Source organism: Arvicanthis niloticus, chromosome 12 (assembly GCF_011762505.2).
Source record: "Arvicanthis niloticus isolate mArvNil1 chromosome 12, mArvNil1.pat.X, whole genome shotgun sequence".
NCBI classification, from domain to species: domain Eukaryota; kingdom Metazoa; phylum Chordata; class Mammalia; order Rodentia; family Muridae; genus Arvicanthis; species Arvicanthis niloticus.
In genome coordinates, this window is record NC_047669.1 from 23,441,492 (window position 1) to 23,464,899 (window position 23,408).

The 23,408-nt window shown below is 43.4% G+C and overlaps 1 protein-coding gene across 3 annotated transcripts in view; it reads left to right on the forward strand.

The window, feature by feature from the left end:
* Positions 1 to 23,408, forward strand: part of Golgb1 (golgin B1) — a 48,972-nt gene that overhangs the window by 19,311 nt on the left and 6,253 nt on the right. For all 3 annotated transcript variants that reach the window (XM_034514813.2, XM_076942895.1, XM_076942896.1), the window contains 7 exons: positions 1,641 to 1,755; positions 4,480 to 4,553; positions 8,705 to 13,839; positions 14,608 to 16,495; positions 21,103 to 21,281; positions 22,227 to 22,389; positions 22,581 to 22,718. In XM_034514813.2, coding sequence (XP_034370704.1) covers positions 1,641 to 1,755; positions 4,480 to 4,553; positions 8,705 to 13,839; positions 14,608 to 16,495; positions 21,103 to 21,281; positions 22,227 to 22,389; positions 22,581 to 22,718 — 7,692 coding nt within the window. The remainder of the gene's footprint in view (positions 1 to 1,640; positions 1,756 to 4,479; positions 4,554 to 8,704; positions 13,840 to 14,607; positions 16,496 to 21,102; positions 21,282 to 22,226; positions 22,390 to 22,580; positions 22,719 to 23,408) is intronic.

The following is a 23,408-nucleotide window of genomic DNA, read 5'->3' on the forward strand; positions in this document are numbered from 1 at the left end:
TCTTAAAATAATTTTTCTGAGTATTCTGTTCTTCCTCTTCTGAGATGCTCCAATTAAAGTATATTTCAATATTTAATATTTAAATATTGATCTGTCTTCAAGGTCACTGCATTTCTTTTCTCTGTAATCTTTTATCAAGCCTGTTCATTGGATTTTTCATTTCATATTTGTGATTTTCTATCCTACAGTTTCAAACTTTTTCATTTTATAGAGTTTGTTTGTCTTGCACCTAAAGTTCCTGTCTTTTCATTCACTGGTAACATACTATCTTATCATAGTTAGAATATTAACTTTAAAATCCTACTTTGCAGCCAGACATCGTAACCTATCCTTGTAAGCCCAGAATTTAGGAGGTAGAACCAGGACATCCCAAGTTCTGGCTGAGTGAGGCTCTGACTCAAGACAAAAACCAAAAGGTAGGAAGTTAGCGCAGTGGGAGAGCACTTGCTGAGCCTGCAAAAGGTCCTGGGTTCAGTTGTTCACCACAATATAAATAAGTTCTTGCTTGCTAACCCAAAGTTTGCATCATTTTGCGGTTAGTTTTTGTTATATTTTTCTTTGAGACCAAATCACAGTTTCCTATTTCTCTCTGTCATGAGTGATTTTTGTACTGAGTCCTAGATGCTAATAATGTTTCATTTGGGATGGCCTGTTTTGTTGTTTCTAAACTTCTGAAGCATTCTGATGACTTTTAGTCAGCGAGTAGCATGGACCCACACTGTCCACTCTGGCCTGTGTTAGAGAGAGCCCCAAAACTCAGTTGGGTATTTCTGCTTCAGGTAATTGGTCAGCTCAGGAGTTGTACCATTCATTGTTCATCTGGAGGTTAGACTGAATGTGCAGTTAACTCCTTGACTGACGTCCTTCCCCTGCTTGGTTCCCTCATACTACAGCTTTGTTCCTCCCCAAGGCTTTCTTTTTTTCAAGATAGAATGCCTATAGCTGTTATATTTGTTTTATTACAAACTAGAAACTTTCCTCTGGGTAGAAGTCCCAAACCCTACGCATACCTCCTGCAGTTTCTGTGCAAACTCTATAATCTAACATGGCAATTTCAATGGAATTAATTGCATGAAAAAATATATAAAGTAAGCCCTTTGTAGGATAAAATGTGTAAAAAGAAAAAACTTGAAGATTTAATATAGTTACTTGGCTTGTCATTAAGAGAGACAAACATTCTGGATATATAAATGAAACAGAAAAACATTTTGTTTTAAGTGGAAAAAAACCCAAGGACAGCGATAACAGTTCTTTCTCCTTTGAGAAGTCTGTCTTCCTGTTCATTTTCCTCCAGGCCTTGCTGCTTGCTGGCTTTAATCAGATCTATGTAAGGTGTTGCTTGTGAACTTTGAAAATGTTCTTTCTTTCATGTACCATTGACTTGGGATTTCTATCTTTGTAATCCAGGCTTCTCTCTTGGATTCAAAACCCAATGAAGCTTATGGGATAAATTTAATTTTTTTTCTTATCTTTAGAATTAAAAACTTCTCCAAAGATTCACCAGGCAGAGGAATAGATGCTGTTTGTAAAACATCCTTGTAGCTGGAGAACTTCCAGGTGCTATGCATGACAGAGGCCCTCTGGGCATCAGTGTGAGAGCCTGCGCTGGGGAATCACTAATTTGTTGTCTCTTTGTGTAGGCAGTCACGGAGGAGACTGTCGCCTCTTTACAGAAGAGAGTGGTAGAGCTGGAGAATGAGAGGGGAGCCTTGCTCCTTAGCTCTGTAGAGCTGGAGGAGTTGAAAGCTGAGAACGGTATGTATGAATAAAAGCCAGAACTCTGTCTTCTTATCCCAGAAGTGCCTCTGCTCTTCCTCTGTGCATATGTACATGTAGCTGACTCTGTGTACTAAGGTTCTCAGGTAGCAGAACTGGTAGCTATCAGATAAAACTAATGCACACTAAGTAGCTGAGCACAGTGCTGGTGCTTATATCAGGGTTACACTTTCTGACATACACTGTAAATGCTGCAGGATTTCTGAATACTTCATATTCATTTGGAACTGGCAGAGATATCTTCTAGGGAGTATGACCGGAATTGAACTTTATTAAGATGCTGAATTTTTTTAATAGGCAAAACGAGGACAGGAATGAGGTAGGAGAAATCAAAATAAACTACAGGTTGGGTCTCTGTCGGCTCACACCATGTTACCATCCTGCTTAGATGACGACCCCTGTCAGCTTTGTTCTGCCCCTGTCAGCCCTCATCCAGGGCACTGTCTTCTTTAGGAACTCAGCCTTCATCCGGGGTTAAGTGCTTCATGCTCCCACAACATCCTTTGTTCCTTGACTGATCTGTGAGAATGGTCAGTGTTTATCTTGTCTATTGTAAGCCCTAGGAAGACATGGTGTGAGTTTTTTAAGGGCAGAGAACTTTTTCAATTTGCTTTACCTAAACTTAGTAACACCTGGCAGATAACAGCTGCTGAATAACCTCTTGCTGGATTAAGCTGAGCGCGTTAGCATTTTGTTCTACTGGACTGGGTGTATAGTCTATGGGAATGAAGGCCTCTCTTGGGCCTGTCTTCTGTTCATCGTATGCCTCCTGAGAACCTCCTTGGTTCAGTAGCTGTAGCATGTGGGGATGTCTTATGACTCTCATTCATCTAGGAGAGTGGATTTCACCCTTCCAAACACTGTGACTATTAATACACAGTCAGCTTCTCATGTTGTGGTGACCCCAACCATAAAATTATTTTTGTTTCTCTATCATAACTGCAGTTTTGCTACTGTTAGGAATCTTAGTATAAATATCTGATGTGCAGGCTATCTGATATGTGACCCCTGTGAAGGGTCATTAGACCCCCAAGGGGTTTTGACCCACAGGTTGAGAACCATTGACCTAGCATATCTTTCTGCTGTGCTGTACTGTGTATGAGTCAGAGGGGACATCACATAAACTTTAAAAACTAGATCCAACTTTTTTATGTAGCCATTTTATAGTTTCCCACCTAGCTTCTATCTGGAAATTATGCGTTATTAAATGTATAATTATTAAAAAATATTGTTAATATTGCCAGTAAAGCCATAAATTCAGCTCATTATTTAGCCCACTTGAAGCAATTTTTTTGATACTTTATCCATAATCCTTATTATACCATTATGTCATGTGCTTTGCAGGTTCTGTGATTTCCATTCCCTGTCCCTTGTGGATCATTGGCCTTAGCTTTCCCTGCCCTGGCTTTTCTGACTGATGTCATAAATGGCCTTTGAGTTTCTGTCCTGTCCCTTCCATTTCACTTTTTGTACTGCCATTTCTTCATTTTTCTCAGGAGTCTGCAATATCTGGGCACAATACATGTACTGTCTTGAATTCATATGTTTCATGAATATTCTTCCTTGCCTGTGAGCCTGGCACTAGTCTATGTGCTGTAGATTCAGCTGTGAACATTTTAGAATGCAAGACAGCCATAAACGTGTATAAAAAAGAGCATTTTAGAGTAATAGATATTATGATGGAATAGGATCCTGCAAGTATATCTGGGGTAAGAGGCAGGATTACAGAGGTCGGGATAGGCCTCTCTGCGAATTTGACATTCGAGTGACTAAAGGCAGGGCAGTCGTGCAAAGAAGATACTAATCAGGGAAGAGAGCAGAACAGATGTGATTCGTGAATGAACTTGATGTTTGCAGAATAGAAAGAAGCTCTGAGTTTTTGTCATAGAGTGAAAAGTAATAGCAATACAAGATGGGGTTGAAGGATAAGATAGGAGTCAAAACATGCGAGCTCCAAGTCATGGTGAGGCATGGAGATGTTGCATAAAAACTACCTGCTTTCTTTAGTTTATTCAGTGTTTCAGAAAGAGTGTAAACTTCCTAGAGAGTCTCCAGGATCAGCGCTCAATTGTCTGATCTTCCTGGGTGTTGATACCCATGTTAGAGCTGTATGTAAAGACGGGGGTCCTGAGCCCAGCTGTTCTCTTCATAGTATGTCATGTGTGTCCTCATTTGGTCTTTGGAATTGCAACTAAAAGACAGATCCCTTTTAGTGCTAACGTTTAATACCTGAACATCTGTTGAAGAAGGTTGGAATACTGAAAGTGCAATTGTTCAAAAGTGTACAATGCAAACTAGGAATGTGGATAAACTAAGATAGTAGACTTTCAGATCATAGCATAAATAACTGTTCCAGGTCACGTGTCTTTGCATCTACACCCTTTCAAACATCATGCTATTTAGAACATTTCTCTCACGGTCATTATCATACTGCGTTCTATTATGTATGATATCTACTATGTTCTGTTATGTATGATATTTATTATGTTCTATTATGTATGGTTTCTATTATGTTGTGGTATATATGATAGCTCATATTCTTTTGGAAGCATCAGTCTTTTATTTCCCTCAGTATCTTCCCTTTGCTTATTTCTTTTCTCTTCGTTATTTTATGTATCTCAAGTAGTCTTGGTACAGCCATATCACTGTTCTTTCAAATGCTCCACATATATTCTCTAAAGGTACTACTTTTTTGACTTTCAGAAAAACTCTCTTCTCGGATTACTCTTCTGGAGGCTCAGACTAGAGCAGGGGAAGCTGATGGTACGGTCCATGAGGTAAGTGACCACTTAGTACAGTAATAGTGGGATCTGGATTAAGTGGGTCTGACATTAACAGTTGTTCCGCGCCCCTTTTCGAGTCCCCTTCGCCCGCGAAAGAGACACGTGAGGCAGTGTTCGGGTGGTTACTACAGCGAGGCTTTATTCTTGTATCAGCAGAAGTGGAAAGACCCAAAGCCCGGGAAAGGCACTGCTATATGTACCCTAGAGTGGTGTGTTCACTTCTGATTGGCTGTTCACTCATCACCCCATATTACACCCCGGGATGGGCAGTGACTTTGGCGCGCTTTTGCCTTTTGCACCTGCGCAGTTAGTTGTTTACTTGTGGGAGCACAGGATGCCCGCGCCATCTTGTAATGGCGAATGTTGTCACGCTCACTGTGGCTCCTAACAAACAGTTAACAGTGTTGACAGAGAATTGTATTACCCATGGAGTAAAATGACATTTAAGAGAGTCATAGTGACTAGACTTAGTCACTTACTCATTTCCGAATATTTGGAATTGTCTTAAACTAACACAAGTACAGACTTGTATAGTAGTTACTTTTCTGTTACTATAATAAAACACCATGACTAAGACAACTTAAAGAAGAGAGAGCATATTTGGACTTACAGTTCCAGAGGGTAAGAGTCCATTCATGATACATAGCAGGTAAGCAGCAGGCATGGCTGCAGAAGCAGGCCAGACAGTCATCACATCCTAAAACTACTCTTGGAGCAGACAGAGGGAATGAGAAATGGCTCTAGGCTTCAAACTCTAAAAGCCTTCCCCCAGTGACATACTTCCTTCAACAAGACCATACCTACTAAACTTCCCCAAATGGCACCACCATCCAGGGACTCAGAGTTTGCCTCTTAGTAGAGAGTAAACAAAATCTCTTGAAATTCTCATGTTTCCCAGTTGGCAGTTTTTAACTCAGAATTGTATTTCAAAGGAGCCTTTACAAAATTGTGTCTTTTGTGACCTGAAATTTATTTATTCTGTTTTTCAATTCTAACTTTTTCTGTATTTGTAAGTTTATATATGTACATACATGTACATGTATGAAATATTATATCTCCCCCATCTCCCCCACTAGCATGTCTCTCCCAATTTCATGTCTTTTCTTTTTTTGATAACCTACCAAGTCAATTAGTATTGGTGATATGTGCATGGGTATGGGATCATTCATTGTAGCACAGGAGTCCTACGAGTGGGGACACCCTTCAAAAAGAACGATTCTCCCTCCCCAAACAGCCATCAAGTGCTAATAGCTTCTTAATAACAGGTAGGGCCTAGAGAGCTCCTGCTCATCTATGCTGGAATTTTCTCTGCCTTAATCTTGTTCAAGTAACCAGAGCTGTTATGATTTCATGGGTGTAGTAGTCAATGTCACATCCAGAAAACAGAAGAATGTCACATATCTCCCCCAATCTTCCAGCTCTGACATTCTTCCCACCTTTTCTGTGGCATTCCCTGAGCCTTAGCAGGGAGTGGAGGGTGGTGTTATAAAAATGTTCTGTTTAGAGTCTCTTCTTGACACCTTGACCAACTGAAATTTAAATCAATAGAGGCATCATTGCTTAGTATCAGTCTATTAAGTTAGTGTCTTTGTTAGCTGCATCATAGTTAATTTGCCATGCTCTCAAATTGACAAGTGGCATTTGGAAGAAATGTAGTTCTTAATAAAAGTATTGTTTATTATATATTAGTCTATGTCTTTAGGGGCATAGTATGAATACCATTTTAGACCCAAAGAGATACAGTTTTACAAATTGGCAAATTCAGAATCTTCCAATTGAGCTAGAGGCTATCCAACATAAAGAAATATTAAGACTTGAGTCAAGAGATAATCTGCTACTAGATTTTACTCTTGGAGGTAGGACAATTTTTGTAACTTTCCCAAGACCTTAACTGATGGAAAAGGTTCACCTGAACTAGAAAGGATGGTCTGCCTTATTCAGATTTTCCTAATTTATAGCTGGGGAGATAGCTCAGATAGTAAAGTGCTTACTGTGCTATGTCAGGTCCTAGCTTTGAACCACAGAAGTTCTAAAACCTAGACATGATGGTACAAGGAGTGTAATCTCAGCACTAGGAGATGGAGAAGACAGATCCCTGGGGCTTGATGGCCAGCCAGGCTAGTCTGCTTGGGAGCTCCAGGCCTTTCTCAGGAAATAAGGTGGATGGCTTCTGAGGAGTGACACTGAAGGTTGACCTCTGGCTTCTACATACATGTATGTGGCCCCACCACATGCACATACGCATTCACATATATACATAAACATTTAGTTGGCATTAAGTGTTAATGCCAATTAAAATACCTTCATAGAAGTGCCTAGAGTAATGTTTGGCCAAAGATCTTGAGTATCATGATATAACCAAGTTATCATATAAAATTAATCATCAAACGTATAATCAGTGTGTTTTCATGGAGCTATTGAGGCCTTGTTCACAAAATGTCAAAGGTGACTTAATTTAGAAAGTTGTACTATTATAAAGTTACAAATGATAAGACTCTGACTAAAAATAAATTTTGTTTTTCCAAGGGAATACTTAAAGGTATTCCCTTAAAGGCTTGCCAATGATTTCTAGAGAAAACAAGCTAAAACATAGCTTTAAAAAAAATCAACATAGATAAGAAAGATGGGTGTCTAGTAAGACAATGAAAAACAAAAGAAGCAGAAAATAATTAGCAAACAAAAATTAAGAAAGAAGATTTTAAAACATAGATGTTGCATTAAAAATCTGACTGGTAATATCTCTTGAGATCACAGATATTAAATAGAGAAAGATCCATAGAAGAAGAAAATCAGAGGAGGAAAGAATAATGAGGGCAGCCAGAAAGAGCAAAGCTCTCATGGGATAGGATGACTTGATTCTTCAGTTGGAGTAAACTGAACTCTGTAGATACTGGAGCGAGTGAGGGAGATGAGCGATATGAAAGAGAGTTGTAGAAAGAAATGCAAACACATTGGGTAATAGAACAAAATGCAGTAGGTTACATTGAACCCTGTAGTAGCGATACACACACACACACACACACACATATACACACACATATATATACACATATGTGTATATATACTGTATTTACTGTATCTAAATTTCCTGTCTATAGGGATGAAAACTGTGTGTGACCTGAAGTTATAGAGAACTTTCCCGAGGGCCTAGTACTGAGATCTGTGAATTATGGTCTCCATACTGTAGGGAACAAAGAGTTATAAATTATTAAGATAGTCCTTATGAAAACTGTTAAGATTGTAGACATGTACTACTATGCCTGGCGTTTACATGGATGCTGGATGCCCAAACTCAGGTCCTCATGCTTGTTCAGCAAGCACTTTTCCCAATGATCCATGCCTACATCCCCCAAACTCCTTACTCCTTTATGTGCTTCTGTATATGATGTGTGTGTGTGTGCGTGTGTGCATGTGAAAACCAAAGGTCTGCGTCAGGTTTCCTTGGTTACTCTCTACTATATTTTTTGAGACAGGGGTTTTGAACCTAAACAAATTAACTACATTGTGAGACTCACTAGTTTTCTGTCCCAAGAAAACAACTAAAGCGATGACATGAGGGAGTGACCTAGCACAGTCATATTTGCCACATGGGTCCCTAATGTCACTTCTAAGCGCCGGCAGAGCGTGTTCTAGACTTCTTGTCCCCGGTAACATGTCCGCATCTGCTTGTTTGGTAATCTAAATATCAGTATTATTATTTTTTTAATATTACAACTTTCTTATTCAGTAAATTACTTAGGAAAAGAAATATAACACACCTTGGTATCAGACAGGGTATTTAATTGTTTGTTGTTTTGTTGTTATTTTTAAAGCAGATCTTAGAAGAAATAACTAGGCATGTTAACCTAGAAGAAGAATGTTCTTTTGTATGGGAAATATCTAGAAAATGGATTGCAAGCTTCCTTGGGTCCTTTTGACATCAAAGAGACCTCAGAGTGGGGTTGATTGAATTATGGATGTTCAGTTTAGGAGATACAGAGTTTTATAGATTTTAAGTTTGTGGCATAAAAGAAGTTTGAACCAGAAGGTTCTAAGTTTTAGGATATCCATGAAATGGTAGTTTGTATTAGGCTATTTGTAACGCTGTATGAGCTATTTGATTAAGGCCTTTCTATATGTTTTGTTTTTTCCTTATTTTTTAATAGGTCAGCACAGCTGATATTACTTTGCTCAACAGGAGCAATTCTTCTACTGAAGAAAGTAGACAGGATGTCCTAGAGAACACATTTTCTCAGAAACATAAAGAGCTATCAGTTTTATTATTGGAAATGAAGGAAGCCCAGGAGGAAATTGCATTTCTTAAGTCACAGCTACAGGGCAAGAGGCCTGAGGGGGACTATGAGGTCCTTGACCGGAAAGAGGCACAGCTGATGGAGAGTGAAGCACTGCCCTCAGTTACAACACAAGATGTCCTCTGTGCACCCAGCGAGGAGAGCAGCATCCCAGCAGCTGAAGAGGAACAGGCAGGCATGAAAGATCAGCATCGAACATCTGAGGCAGGATCTCTAAATGACACCGGAATGCAACTGGACTCCCCAAAGCTGGACACTGTGGACAAATCTCTCTCCGTACCACCTGTCTGTCATTGTCATCAGGGCGAACTGGAAAGGCTGAAAACTCAAGTTGTGGAGCTTGAGACAAGCCTTCGTACAGCAGAGGAAACTTACGAGAAAAATTTAAGTGAGAAAGTGAAGGAAATTAGCAGCCTAACCCAGCTTACCGAAGAGTTAAAAGAGAGCGCCGAGGAAGCCCACAGCACGCTTGCTGCTGTGTCTGAAGAAAGAGAGCAGCTGCTTTACCGGGTGAAGGAGCTTGATGTCTTAGCAGAGCTGCGGGCTCAGGTCCGAGAACTGGAAACCAGCCTTGCAGAAGCAGAAAAGCAAAGAGGTCTGGACTATGAGAGCCAGAAGGCTCAGCACAGCCTACTCACGGAGCAGATCCACAGCCTGAGCATGGAAGCCAGATCTAAAGATGTGAAAATTCAGGCTTTACAGAGAGAGCTGGATGGTGTGCAACTACAGTTTTCTGAACAGGGGACACAGATGAAAAGCCTGCAGAGCCAGCTACAGACGAAGGAAAGTGAAGTGCTAGAGGGAGCAGAGCGTGTGAGGGACATCTCAAAGGAGATGGAAGGACTGTCGCAGCTACTTTCCCAGAAAGAACTGGAGATAGCCAAAATGGACCAACTCTTGTTAGAGAGAAAGAAAGACGTGGAGACACTCCAGCAAACCATCCAGGAGAAGGATCAGCAAGTGACGGAACTCAGCTTCAGTATGACCGAGAAAATGGTTCAGCTTAATGAAGAGAAATTCTCTCTTGGGGTCGAAATTAAGACTCTGAAGGAACAGCTCAATTTATTATCCCGAGCTGAAGAAGCAAAAAAAGAGCAGGTAGAAGAGAGTGGAGTTGGGTCCAGCCTTGACGAGTCGAGCGCAGGGGGGCCGGTGAGTAAAGAGGGGCTTCAGCAGGAACTAGAGCGGCTGAGGAAAGAAAGCGAGCAGAGAAAACGGAAACTGCAGGCAGCGCTGATCAACAGAAAGGAGCTACTGCAGAAAGTCAGCAAGTTGGAGGAGGAGTTAGCCAAGGTGAGAGAGGAGTCCAGGAAAGAGGTTCCCCTCGGGGAGAGTGAGAGGAGAAAGCTGGAGGAAGACAGAGAGAACAAAGATGACCCCGAAAAATGTAGGACTTCTAAGTGGCAAGAAATAGAAGTTGATTTAAAACAGACACTATCTGAAAAAGAGGTGGAACTGGAGGGCATAAGGAGGGATTTAAAAGAAAAGACAGCGGCAGAAGAAGAGTTACAGGCTGTGGTCCAACGGATGACGCAGGACCTGCAGAGTAAGACAAAGCAGATAGATTTGCTTCAAGAAGAGATCACTGAAAACCAAGCAACTATTCAGAAGTTAATCATAGGCACCATGGATGCTGGGGATGGAGACTCAGCAGCACCTGTAAAAGAAACAGTGGTGAGCAGCCCATCCAGTGCAGGTGGTGGAGAACACTGGAAACCAGAGCTGGAGGGAAAGATACTAGACCTTGAGAAAGAAAAGACACAACTTGAAAAGAAGCTTCAAGAAGCCTTAATTTCCCGTAAGGCAATTCTACAAAAGGCACAAGAGCAAGAGAAACATCTAAAGGAAGCACTCAAGGAGCAGAGGGCTGCTTTCCGTCACCTGCAGAAACAGTTTGATGAGCAGAGCAAGGAAAATGAGAACATTGTGGGCCAGCTAAGGCAATTCCAGTGTCAAGCAAGGGAGTCTATAGACAGACAGCTCCCAGGCACTGACCAGCAGGAACCTGGTCTTCCCACCCAAAGTTTAGAAGGCAGTTCACTTGAAGAAACAGAGCCTGCTTCAGAATCTGACTTACATGCGGTTCAGCCTTCTCACCCTGGAGAGACAGCAGCCCTCCAAGCTACTGTTTCTGTTGCCCAGATTCAGGCCCAGTTGAAAGAAATGGAGGTTGAGAAAGAAGAGCTAGAGTTGAAAGTTAGTTCTACAGCAAGTGAGCTGGCCAAAAAATCAGAAGAAGTGTTTCTGTTACAAGAACAGATACATGAACAGGGTTTAGAAATCCAGAATTTGAAGGCAGTATCCCACGAAGCCAAGGCCCACGCAGAGTGGCTGAAGCAGGAATTGGAAAGCAGCCAGTTGAAAATTGCTGAACTGGAACATCTGAAAACATTACAGCCTGAACTAGACGCACTGCAAAAGCACATGGGCCAGAAGGAAGAAGAGGTCAGCTACCTTTCTGGACAGCTTAGTGAGAAAGAACAGACCCTCACCACAGTACAGACAGAAATGGTGGAGCAGGAGCGTTTAATCAAGGCTCTGCACACACAGCTGGAAATGCAAGCCAAGGAGCATGAGGAGAGGCTAAAGCAGGTCCAGGTGGAAATTTGTGAGCTAAAGAAGAAGCCAACAGAGCTTGAGGAAGAAACTAAGGCAAAGCAACAATTACAGAGGAAACTGCAGGCTGCCCTCATCTCCCGGAAGGAGGCACTCAAAGAAAACAAGAGTCTGCAAGAGCAGTTGTCCTCAGCCAGAGATGCTGTTGAACGCCTGACCAAGTCTCTGGCCGATGTAGAAAGCCAGGTTTCTGTTCAGAATCAAGAGAAAGATGCATTCCTAGGAAAGTTAGCCCTTCTTCAGGAAGAGAGAGACAAACTCATTGTAGAAATGGACAGGTCTTTACTGGAAAATCAGAGCCTTGGTGGCTCTTGCGAAAGCCTGAAACTAGCTCTGGAGGGCCTCACTGAAGACAAGGAAAAGCTGATGAAGGAGCTGGAGTCTGTGAGATGTTCTAAGATCGCAGAGAGCACCGAATGGCAGGAGAAGCACACGGAGCTGCAGAAGGAGTATGAAGTTCTCCTGCAGTCCTACGAGAATGTGAGCAATGAAGCAGAGAGGATTCAGCACGTAGTGGAGAGCGTGAGGCAAGAGAAGCACGAGCTGTGTGCAAAGTTAAGGAGCACAGAGTCAGACAAGAGAGAGAGAGAGAAGCAGCTGCAGGACGCAGAACGGGAGATGGAGGAGATGAAAGAGAAGATGAGAAAGTTCGCCAAGTCCAAGCAACAGAAGATTCTTGAGCTAGAGGAAGAAAATGACCGGCTTAGAGCGGAGGCCCCGCCTGTGGGAGGAGCCAGTGAAAGCATGGAAGCTCTTCTTTCTTCCAATTCCAGCTTGAAGGAGGAGCTAGAAAGGATCACGTTGGAGTATAAAACCCTTTCTAAGGAGTTTGAGGCTTTAACGGCAGAGAAGGACGCTCTGAGTGAAGAGACTCGAAATCTAAAGCTTCGGGTAGAAGCTCGAGTACTGAGACAAGCTAGCCTGGAGGCCACTGAGAAATCTGATGAGCCAAAGGATGTCATTGAAGAGGTAACTGAAGCTGTGGTGGGCAAGTCTCAAGAACAAGATTCTCTGAGTGAAAGCGCCAAGCTTGAAGATTCGGAAGCTATTCTGTTGGCTAACGGTGCCAAGCCTGGTGTTAGTGAGACTTTCAGCTCACACGATGACATTAATAACTACCTCCAGCAGCTTGATCAGCTTAAAGGGAGAGTTGCTGAGTTAGAGATGGAGAAACAGAAAGACAGGGAACTTAGCCAGACTTTAGAAAATGAGAAAAATGCCCTACTGACTCAGATATCTGCAAAGGATAGTGAGCTAAAGCTCCTGGAGGAAGAAGTCGCCAAGATAAACACGCTAAATCAGCAAATCCAAGAAGAGCTCTTCAGAGTTACCAAGCTGAAAGAGGCGGCAGAAGAGGAGAAAGACGATTTAGAAGAGAGGCTGATGAATCAACTGGCGGAACTTAATGGAAGCATTGGGAATTATTACCAGGATGTTACAGATGCCCAAATAAAAAACGAGCAACTAGAGTCTGAAATGCGGAACCTTAAAAGGTGTGTGAGTGAATTAGAAGAAGAAAAGCAACAGCTGGTCAAGGAAAAGACCAAGGTGGAGTCAGAAATACGAAAAGAGTACATGGAAAAGATACAAGGTGCCCAGAAAGGACCTGGTAATAAAAGCCATGCAAAGGAGCTGCAGGAGCTGCTGAAGGAGAAGCAGCAGGAAGTGAAGCAGCTGCAGAAGGACTGCCTCAGGTACCTAGAGAGGATCAGTGCCCTGGAGAAGACCGTCAAGGCCCTCGAGTTTGTTCACACTGAATCCCAAAAGGATTTGGATGTAACTAAAGGAAATCTGGCCCAGGCGGTTGAACACCGCAAAAAGGCACAAGCTGAATTATCTAGCTTTAAGATACTGCTAGATGACACCCAAAGCGAAGCTGCCAGAGTGCTGGCAGACAACCTCAAATTGAAAAAGGAGCTTCAGTCAAACAGAGAATCCATCAAAAGCCAGATAAAACAAAAAGATGAAGACCTCGTGCGAAGACTGGAGCAAGCAGAAGAGAAACACAGAAAAGAGAAGAAGAACATGCAAGAGAAGCTGGAGGCTTTGCACAGAGAAAAGGCCCATGTGGAAGACACGCTTGCAGAGATTCAAGTCAGCCTGAGCAGGAAAGACAAGGAAGTGAAGGAGCTGCAGGAGAGCCTGGACAGCACCTTGGCCCAGCTCGCAGCCTTTACTAAGAGCATGTCATCCCTCCAGGATGACCGGGACAGGGTGATCGATGAGGCTAAGAAATGGGAGCGCAGGTTTGGTGATGCCATTCAAACCAAAGAGGAAGAAGTCAGACTCAAAGAGGAGAACTGCATTGCTCTAAAGGATCAGCTCCGGCAAATGGCCATCCGCATGGAGGAACTGGAGATCACCGTCTCCAGGTGAGCAGTGGCCCTGTTCCCTCCAGAGAGAGTAGTGAAGGCAAGAAAAGTGGTTAAACTGGTTTTACTTTATTATCTTATTTATTTTTTATTTGTTATAGAACCAATGTTTGTTTTAAATTCTCTTAGAAAGTATATCCTTTCCCTTCTGACACTTTTTGCCAGTTTTGTAACTTCTTGTTATAATGTGTATCTCTATAAAATCATCAACATAAAATCACTGCCATCTTACCCCACCCCACCCCCCACCAGTCTCTGTTAAGAGATGCCATAGGTTTTTCGGCCTTCCCATTTCTGTTTCTAAATTTCTTGACAAGCTGACTACTCTTGTCTAGATTTCCACCAGCTTATTCCCAAAGGATTGCCTCAGTTCCCTAAGTGGTCTTCTCCTCTTTCTTCTCCACAGTTGACATCAACATACTCTCTCCGTCAGTTAGAAATCCTATCCCCAAACTCTAGAATATCACCTTCCAAGCTCAGGACCCAGCTCTGCCTCTACCCTTAGTCTGCCTCTCCTTTTATTTCCTTACTGTTTCTTTTGCCAGGATTACAGCTTTAAAGAAACCTGCCATTAGTTATCTTTTCTATGTATTAGATCATCTTAGTACACGTGTATAGATACAGAGAACTAAGATCTCTATTAAAACTTTCAACAGTAAATATTGACTGATTTGTAGATCAATTCGGTGTATATCATATAGTTACTATCTCTCCTTCCCTCCTTTTCTCTATCCTCTTTCTCCCCCTGGCCCCTGGCCCCATCCCCAGGCTAGAACATGACAAGGAGATTTGGGAGTCCAAGGCCCAGACTGAGCTGCAGCATCAACAGAAGGCTTATGATAAGCTGCAAGAGGAAAATAAAGAACTAATGTCCCAGTTGGAAGACGCTCGACAACTGTATCATGATTCTAGGAATGAACTGACTAAGTTAGAATCAGAACTTAAGAGTCTCAAAGACCAGTCAACTGATTTAAATAACTCTTTAGAAAAATGTAAAGAACACAAAAACAACTTGGAAGGGGTCATAAAGCAGCAAGAAACTGATATCCAAAATTGTAAGTTCAGTTGTGAACAACTGGAGAGTGACCTAAAGGCCTCCAGAGAGCTAACCAGTCGGCTGCATGACGAAATCAGTATGAAGGAACAGAAGATTATAAGCCTGCTTTCTGGCAAGGAAGAGGCGATCCAGCTAGCTGTTGCGGAACTGCACCAACAGCACAGTAAAGAGATGAAAGAACTAGAAAACCTGCTGTCCCAGGAGGAAGAGGAGAATGTGGCCTTGGAAGAGGAAAACAAAAGGGCCATTGAGAAAACCAATCAGCTCGCAGAAGCACTGGAAACGATCAAGAAGGAGAGCTTTGAGCAGAAGGCGCAGTTAGATTCTTTTGTTAAGTCGATGTCCTCTCTCCAGGATGACCGGGACCGCATAGTCAGTGACTATCGACAGCTGGAAGAGCGACATCTCTCTGTAATCTTGGAAAAGGACGAACTCATCCAAGATGCTGCTGCTGAGAATAATAAACTGAAGGAGGAAATTCGAGGGTTGCGAAGTCATATGGATGACCTCAATTCTGAGAACGCCAAGCTTGACGCCGAGCTGATCCAGTATAGGCGGGACCTGAACGAAGTGATAGCCATAAAGGACTCTCAGCAGAAGCAGCTCCTTGATGCTCAACTACAGCAGAATAAAGAGCTGAGAAGTGAGTGTGCAAAGCTAGAAGAAAGGCTGAAGGAGTCCGAAGCAGAGAAGCAAAGCCTGCAGATGTCCTCTGATGCCCTGCAGGAGGAGAAACAAGGTTTATCTAAAGAAATCAAAAACTTAAAGATGCAGTTGACAGCCTTACAGGAAGAAGGTACCCTAGGTGTCTACCATGCCCAACTGAGAGCAAAAGAAGAGGAGGTCCAGAGGTTAAATGTGGCTCTGTTCTCTTCTCAGAAGAGAACTGCAGATCTGGAAGAGGAGTTAGTTTGTGTGCAGAAGGAAGCTACCAGGAAGGTAAATGAAATTGAAGACAAGCTGAGGAAGGAGCTGAAGCATCTCCATCATGACGCAGGGATAATGCGAAACGAAACAGAAACAGCTGAAGAGAGGGTGGCAGAGCTGGCGAGAGACCTCGTTGAGATGGAACAGAAGTTGCTTATGGTAACCAAAGAGAATAAGGATCTTACGGCGCAGATTCAGGCCTTTGGAAGGTCAATGAGTTCCTTGCAGGACAGCAGAGATCATGCCACTGAAGAGCTTGGTGACCTGAAGAAGAAGTATGATGCCAGTCTGAAGGAGCTGGCCCAGCTGAGAGGGCAGCAGGACTTGAGCAGAGAGAGTGACGTTCTTTCCCAGGCTGCCTTTCCCCTGTCCTCCTCTGAGAACATCTTATCCCGCCTTGAGAAACTGAACCAGCAGCTCACATCCAAAGATGAGCAATTGCTTCACTTATCGTCAGAACTAGAAAGTTCTCACAACCAAGTGCAGTCCTTCTCCAAGGCCATGACCAGTCTACAGAATGAGAGAGATCACCTGTGGAGTGAGCTGGAGAAATTCCGGAAGTCGGAGGAAGGGAAGCAGAGAGCTGCAGCCCCTTCACCTGCCTCCAGCCCAGCGGAAGTACAGAGCTTGAAAAAAGCCATGTCTTCACTCCAGAATGACAGAGATCGATTGGTGAGTGTGTGCTTTGGATCTGCGTTTGAAAGGTTGGGGGCATTCTTCACATTGATTTTTATTGCCATAGAAAAGGGTAAATGTTTCTAATTACATTACCCCACACTCCACAGTTTGGGCCTTAAGAGAAGAAGACATGTTGTTACCATTTTCAAACTTAAGGACTTTTCTTTGCACAGAATCTGCATTGGTTATAAAAGGACTAAAAGGTAACAGGCTGCTTTTGCACATGCTGTAAATGGTTCCAGAATTTAAAGCAGATGAATTGGAGGAAAGCACAGGGCCAGTCACTCAGTGTCTTCACAGTGCCAGCTGAGCCCCTGATCATTCAGTAGATCAGAAGAGCAAGGACTTAGCTTGTCTTATAAGTATCGCTCAACCCTAACTTGTCAAGAATGAAGTTAAATGTAAAAGGGATTTCTTAAAGTCAGTGTGAGTGGTATGACAGCACATTCCTATAACTCCAGCACTCAGGAGGCTGGTGTTGTGAGTTCAAGACAAGCCTAGATTCTGTAGCTTAAGGCAATCTGGGCAATGTAGTGAGGCTGTCTCAAAAAGTTTTAAGAATAACTATTCAACAAATGATTGTTTGCAGTTGAATGATTTCCCATTTTCTCCTTCCTTCCAATCTTTCTTTATTTTCCTCTACTGAAATTGACCCAGAGGCTCATGCATGCTAGGCAAGTTCTTTACCACTGCTGCATTCCCAGCCCTTTTCATTAATTTTAAAACAGACGGTTGCTAAGCTACTCACGCTGATGTTGTAACTCAGGATCCTCTTTTCTCAGCTGCCTCAGTAGATACAGTTGCACCATGATACTATAGCACCATGCCTGTTTCTGCTCACTTTCTTTAACTTCTTTTAGAAATGGAAAAAGTTTGTTGGAGAGATACCTGAATTTGATTGACAGACCCCTTGGTAGTCCTTGGTGGTCCCCGAGGCTCACAGGTCAGCCAGCCTAACTTATGCAGACAAACACCAGGCCAGTGAGAGACTGTCTTAAAAACAAAGAAACCCAGCCAGTGCTCGCTGCCCAAGCATAAATACCTATGCTCAGCACACCATAAAAAAGCCAAAGCATAGCAGTAGCACATATATTCAATACCAATGTCACGAAGAGATAGGCTGATCCCTGGAGCCCACTGGCCATCCAGTCAAGCCAGAATGGTGGTTTCCAGGTTCAGTGAACAAGTAACAGACCCTGTCTCAAAATATAAAGTGGAGAGAGCTATGGGAAAGAGCTGATGTCAGCCTTTGGCCTGCATGTGCCTTAGCACCAACCTGTGCTGCTCACCTTCCCAATGCTGCATGCCTTTCACACAGGTCCTTGAGGTGTGGTCTCCCTCAACCGTAGCATTATTTGTTCCTAGATAATGCTGATGTTATGAATCACAATGTAAATATCTGATATGCAGAGTATCTGATGTGCAGTCCTTAGGTTGAGAACCACTAACCTACACACACGTATGCACACATTCACTTGAACACACAGTTGTAAAAGGGGAGCAGTGTGGCACCAGAGGCGCATATGTAAAGACGTCCAGGCACCCAGGCTGCATCAGACTCTGAGCTAGCTGTGCTTCGTCCCAGGAACTGCTTCCTATAATGTTATGCAATGTCAACTCTGGACACTGTTTTGGTCACTCGGCCCCACTTGCACACTTCTTGTCTGCTGAATGTTGATGAGCCAAGCCTTTTTTAAAAAGCCATTTCCCTATTTCTATAACTTGCCGTAATTGATTTCTATAACTTGCTACTCTGGTTTTATCCCATGTAACCGTCAAGGTGTTTTACTCTGTTCAGATGTCATCCTTTCGCCTTCAGCGTCCCGTGATCCATGAGCTTCTTTATATTCAACAGATGTAACAGTGCTGCTTCCAGTGTGTAACCCCTCTGGAGGTGATAGACATATAGTCCTGGGTAAACTAGTCTGGAACTCTTCTTTTCTTATGACTGCCCTGCTTCAGAACCTTGAAACAGTACAGGATTGGGCTAGAAGAGCTTAGGGTCTCCCCTTGGTGTGCCACTCAAGACCTTGCGATTTGTCCTCATCTTCTCAGCCTCTTACTTGTTCTTGGCATGCAGGCCACTAAACCCACTTCAGCACACAGAGATCACAGCAAGCACATCCTGCCCACATCCCCACCCCATGGCTGTAGTGTCTTCCTCGCTGCTTTCCTTTGGGGGTCATTCCAGAGCTGGGTTCTCACGCCACACTTCCCAGTTGCTTGCCTCTGTCTTGTCTTCCTGCTTCCCAAGTACTTGTGTTACCATTTGTCCCATGTTCTCTGCACACAAGTGCCTCTGCCACTGAGGCATTGTCTCACTTTATCTTCTGATCCCATTGGGTGTTTTTGTCTCTGCCATCATGGTGATGTTCAGTTGATGTTGTTGTTTCTTTAATGTGTGTGGGTATGTGTGTCTGTGCACCACATGCACACCTGCTGTCCTTGGATGGCCTCAGACTGCAGTTACAGATGTGGGACACCAAGGGGGTGTTGGGAATTGAACCAAGGTCCTCTGGAAGAGCAGACAGTGCTCTCAATCACTAGCCATCTCTCCAGCCTTGCCATTATGTTCTTAATTTGTAAGAAATTGATTTTTTTCTTATTTTTGTGTATTTTTTTCTTGTCTCATGGGTGAATTGTCTAATTTATGGTGCTTTGCTTTGTTGGTTTATGTGTACATGTTCATGAGTGTATGACATAAAGGTGAGGGCATTGAAATTACAGGCAGTTACAAGTTGCCTGATGTGGGAATTGAACTAGGGTCCTCTGGAATTACAGCAAGGACTCTCAACTGCTGAGCCATCTCTCCACCCTGTTTTGTTTTTGAAACAGGCTCTTATTATATAGATGGGGCTGGCCTAGGAGGTTCAGGGTAGTCCAGCCTGACCCTGAACTCACAGTCATTCTGCACCAGCCTCTCAAAGGCCAGGACTACAGGTGTATGCCTCCTCACTTGCCTGTGACCTCTGACCTCTTCCTCTAGTGAAGTTTTCTTGTACTTTTTTATCGTTGCTGTAGTGTTTCTCGTTGCCTGCATTCTCTGTTGCATCTTTCATCGGCGTAGCTTCCCCTGCTACTGTGGCGAATTCCCGTCTCAGCACTTGCTGATGAGAAATCCCTGAGCTTAGCCTTTCTGTACATGAAGAACAATCCTTGTTTGATCCTCACGTGAAGAAGAGTAGGATCTAGAGAGCCTGTGGAGGCACTTGCTGTGAATTCAGTGCAGCGTGATCCTGCTGAGGTCAGCAATAGTGGTTCCAAAGTTTGTGCCTTTAGTTCCTCGGGGTCTGATCAGATCTTTCATCACCTGGATAGAAGGAAACTCTCATCTCCAAGCTGAGGAAGGGATGGGCAGGTATCACTTGTGGCGTGCATCTGTCACCAGTCACAGTTGTTGTAGAGTGGTGCCCTTACTTGCAGCTGGGCCTGGTATTTTCACGCTCCAGGGGCACCTCCTTTACCTTTTCCAGAGAGTAAACTGGTTGTTTGGTGAGGTTACCAAAAAGTCGGAACTGAAGGATTTAGCGTGCAGTTGCTTCTGAAGCAGCTCTGTGAGAATCCTCCATGTCTCAGCTCCTGCCCCTCCAACCCATCACCATTTTTTCCAGACGTACCTGGTGCTGTTAATTCCTGAGCCCTATGAAGATTCTGCAGAATAAGTTCTGTTGGTCCTTGGCTAAAGATCCAGCTGTCACAGATGTGTTGTCAGTTACCATTATTCATCTGCTTTTCAGCTTTGAGGTGTGTCGCTGCTGACCTTTGTTGGCTTCCTGATTCCTTTTTGTGTTTGGTGCTTTGTAAAAAGCCACTGGTGTGGTAGTATTAACATTTCTGAGTGGGCGAAAGGTGGGTGTGTGTTTAAGGCTGTCTTTCCCAGATGTCCCAATATTATTTCTACATCAAACTTTGAGTATTGGGAAAGAGTTTTAAAAGAGAATGCAGTTTTGCTAAAGGCAAGCCCATCATAATATTCACTAACTTTGTGTATTAGACATACTAATTTTCTTATTTAAGTCTGATATTCTTATGAGGAAAAGTACTGTAATTATATTCATTTAGTAGTTGAGGGAAGGAAAGACTTAGAAACAGTACGGTATCTAATTCTAGAGCCAGGGTGCCCTTAGCCACCAGGGTGCACCCTCTCTATAGTGGACATCAGCTCAGCTTAAGACTGGAAGCCAACAGGGATGTGGGTTAGGAATACGTGCAAGCCTACTTGCCTGATGCCTGAGTTTGATCCCAAGAATTGGGAAACAAGGACAAAACAAGTAAGTAAACAGCAACAGCAGCAACACAGAAAACCTTGCAGTGTTCGTGTAAGTGAGATAGAGCCTCGTAAGGGCGCAGGGCTCAATGGGTTCCATTCAGTCATTCCGTAGATCCTTTAAGTCTGCCCCAGGTTAGAGTTGTAGCTTCAGACCTCAAAGGCCAGTGGGGTAGAAGTGAAAGGAATGGTTAGGCCCAGTAGCCTTGACAGCAGCCCCTTGGCTGTCTCTGGGCTGTGGGAAGGTGCTGACGATCCATGGTGCCTGAGGTAGGAGCTACTGGTCGGTAAGGAGTAAGAAGTGAGTCACCCGTTGCTCTCCCTCTGGTTAAAGCTGAAGGAACTGAAGAATCTGCAGCAGCAGTACTTACAGATGAACCAAGAGATGACCGAGCTCCGCCCGCTGAAGGCTCAGCTCCAGGAATCTCAAGATCAGACAAAAGCACTGCAGATGATGAAGGAGGAGCTCAGGCAGGAAAACCTCTCCTGGCAGCACGAGCTGCATCAGCTCAGGTAGGACTGCAACTTGAAGCATTTTATTTTATTTTATTTTATTTTATTTATTTCATTTCATTTTAACGTTTTGTTTTGAAATAGTCACAGACTTATATAATGCTGCAGAGCAGTAAGAGAGCACTTGTGTGTGCTTCACCTACTGTCCTTCACAGAAAGCTGCCATGCTACACATTACGCGCACACCCAGCATAGCATAGCAGAGAAGTAGCTGGTGTTCAGTACAAGTCCCACTCTTTACCAAATTTGGGAAAAGAAGTAAATAAAGATAACAACAACCAATGTTTACTACTTAATGTTTAATATGTGCCATGCTTTGTGTTTCATAAGTGATATGTCTCATTTAGCTCTTTCAGTACTCTTAAGGAATAACTAGTTTATTCCGACTTTCTTGAAGAAACTTGGTGCTTGGTGAGATTAATTTGCTCAAATCTCATACCTAGTGTATGCAAGAGCCAGAGTTCTAAGTCCTTGAGAGTGCATACTTACATGAATTCTGCATCGTGGGTCTGACTACTGAAGGGCTGTGGTGGGTTTCCATGCCCTGCATGGCCTCGTCATCCTCATTCTGTACATATCTAATCTACACACTGACTCCTCCAGTTCTGCAATTTACTCTCTGCATCAGTACCAGTGCCCTGTGCTGAGTTTTCGCGCCCATCTTGAACTGCTCTTCCCATTTGGAACACAGCTCTTAGCTCAGGTTCCAAACCCAGTGCTGGCCTTTCTGTGAAGACGGTGCAACCCTGCCAGGAGGAGTTTCCCTCGGTGCTGGCACAGCATTGCTCTCATCAGCTTCCTGGGTGTTTCCACGTAGCATAAATTTCACTCTGATATGTATTAGTTTTGCTATATTGCTAATACCACATGGGAATCTTTTTAGTATGGAATTATTATTCTTCGTGTCATGAGTATATTTGAACCATTTTTTTTTCCATGCTGTAGAATGGAGAAGAATTCCTGGGAGCTGCATGAGAGGAGAATGAAGGAACAGTACCTTATGGCCATCTCAGATAAAGATCAGCAGCTTGGTCATCTGCAGAGTCTCCTGAGGGAGCTGAGGTCTTCCTCCCAGACTCAGATTCTCCCGGCACAGTACCAGCGACAGGTGAGGAGATCCGTACATTTCTACTCAGGGTGCTGCTACCCACAAGGGCATGAGCTGCCTCTAACTGCCCATCTGCTACCATGAGGCAAGCCTCCTCCCGGCTCTTTCAGGGGTGAGACAACCTCTTCTAGAGGGAGGGTTTCAGTGTGAGCACTCTTGAGACCATTTTAGTGATGTTCTTGTCCTGGCAGGCATCCCCAGAGACATCGGCTTCCCTTGATGGGTCACAAAACCTAGTTTATGAGACAGAACTTCTCAGGACTCAGCTCAATGACAGCTTAAAGGAAATTCATCAGAAGGAGCTAAGAATTCAGCAGCTAAACAGCAAGGTACGTGTCTCCTGCTAGACTGAAATTAAGTTTCTCTTTTTCTTTCTGGAGATAAGATTTGGCACAGGCACCCGGCTTCAGCATAACTTGGGAAGAAGTTTATATTTCTTACAAACAGAAGTTTATAAGAGCTGGTGTTTATTCCAGAGCAGAGAGCACAGCCTACTTTCTCCTTGCCCTGGGCAGGTCTTAATGAGTGTTAGGAATGTGTAAGCATGTCTCACCTGTCCCCTGTGAGTCATTGTCTTCCTATTGCCCTCTGACTGGTCAGAGTGTCCTCAACAGCTCCTCCCCGATCCTGTCCTCTTCCAAGAAACCTAGATAGGTAGTGTCTGCCAGAATTTGAAGTTCTTTTAGGTCAGTGAGACTTGAGTCCAGAGATCTACTTTGAGGAGAGTTGTGAATGTCCAAAGTGTATGTTTGGGGTGACGGGTGCGCATGACCTATCACCAGAACTCGTAAAACATGAGCTAGTAAGGCTGCTCAGTGTGTGAAAGTGCTTGCCTCGAAGCCCTGGTGGCTTCAGTATGATCTCTGGATCCCACAGAGGAATGATGGAACCAACTCCTGAGGGTTGTTCTCTGTTCTCTACACGTGTGCTGTAGAATGAACATACCTACGCTCATGAATGGGCATTACGTATATAGGCACACACATATAGAATAAACCAATAACATGATTCAAAATCAT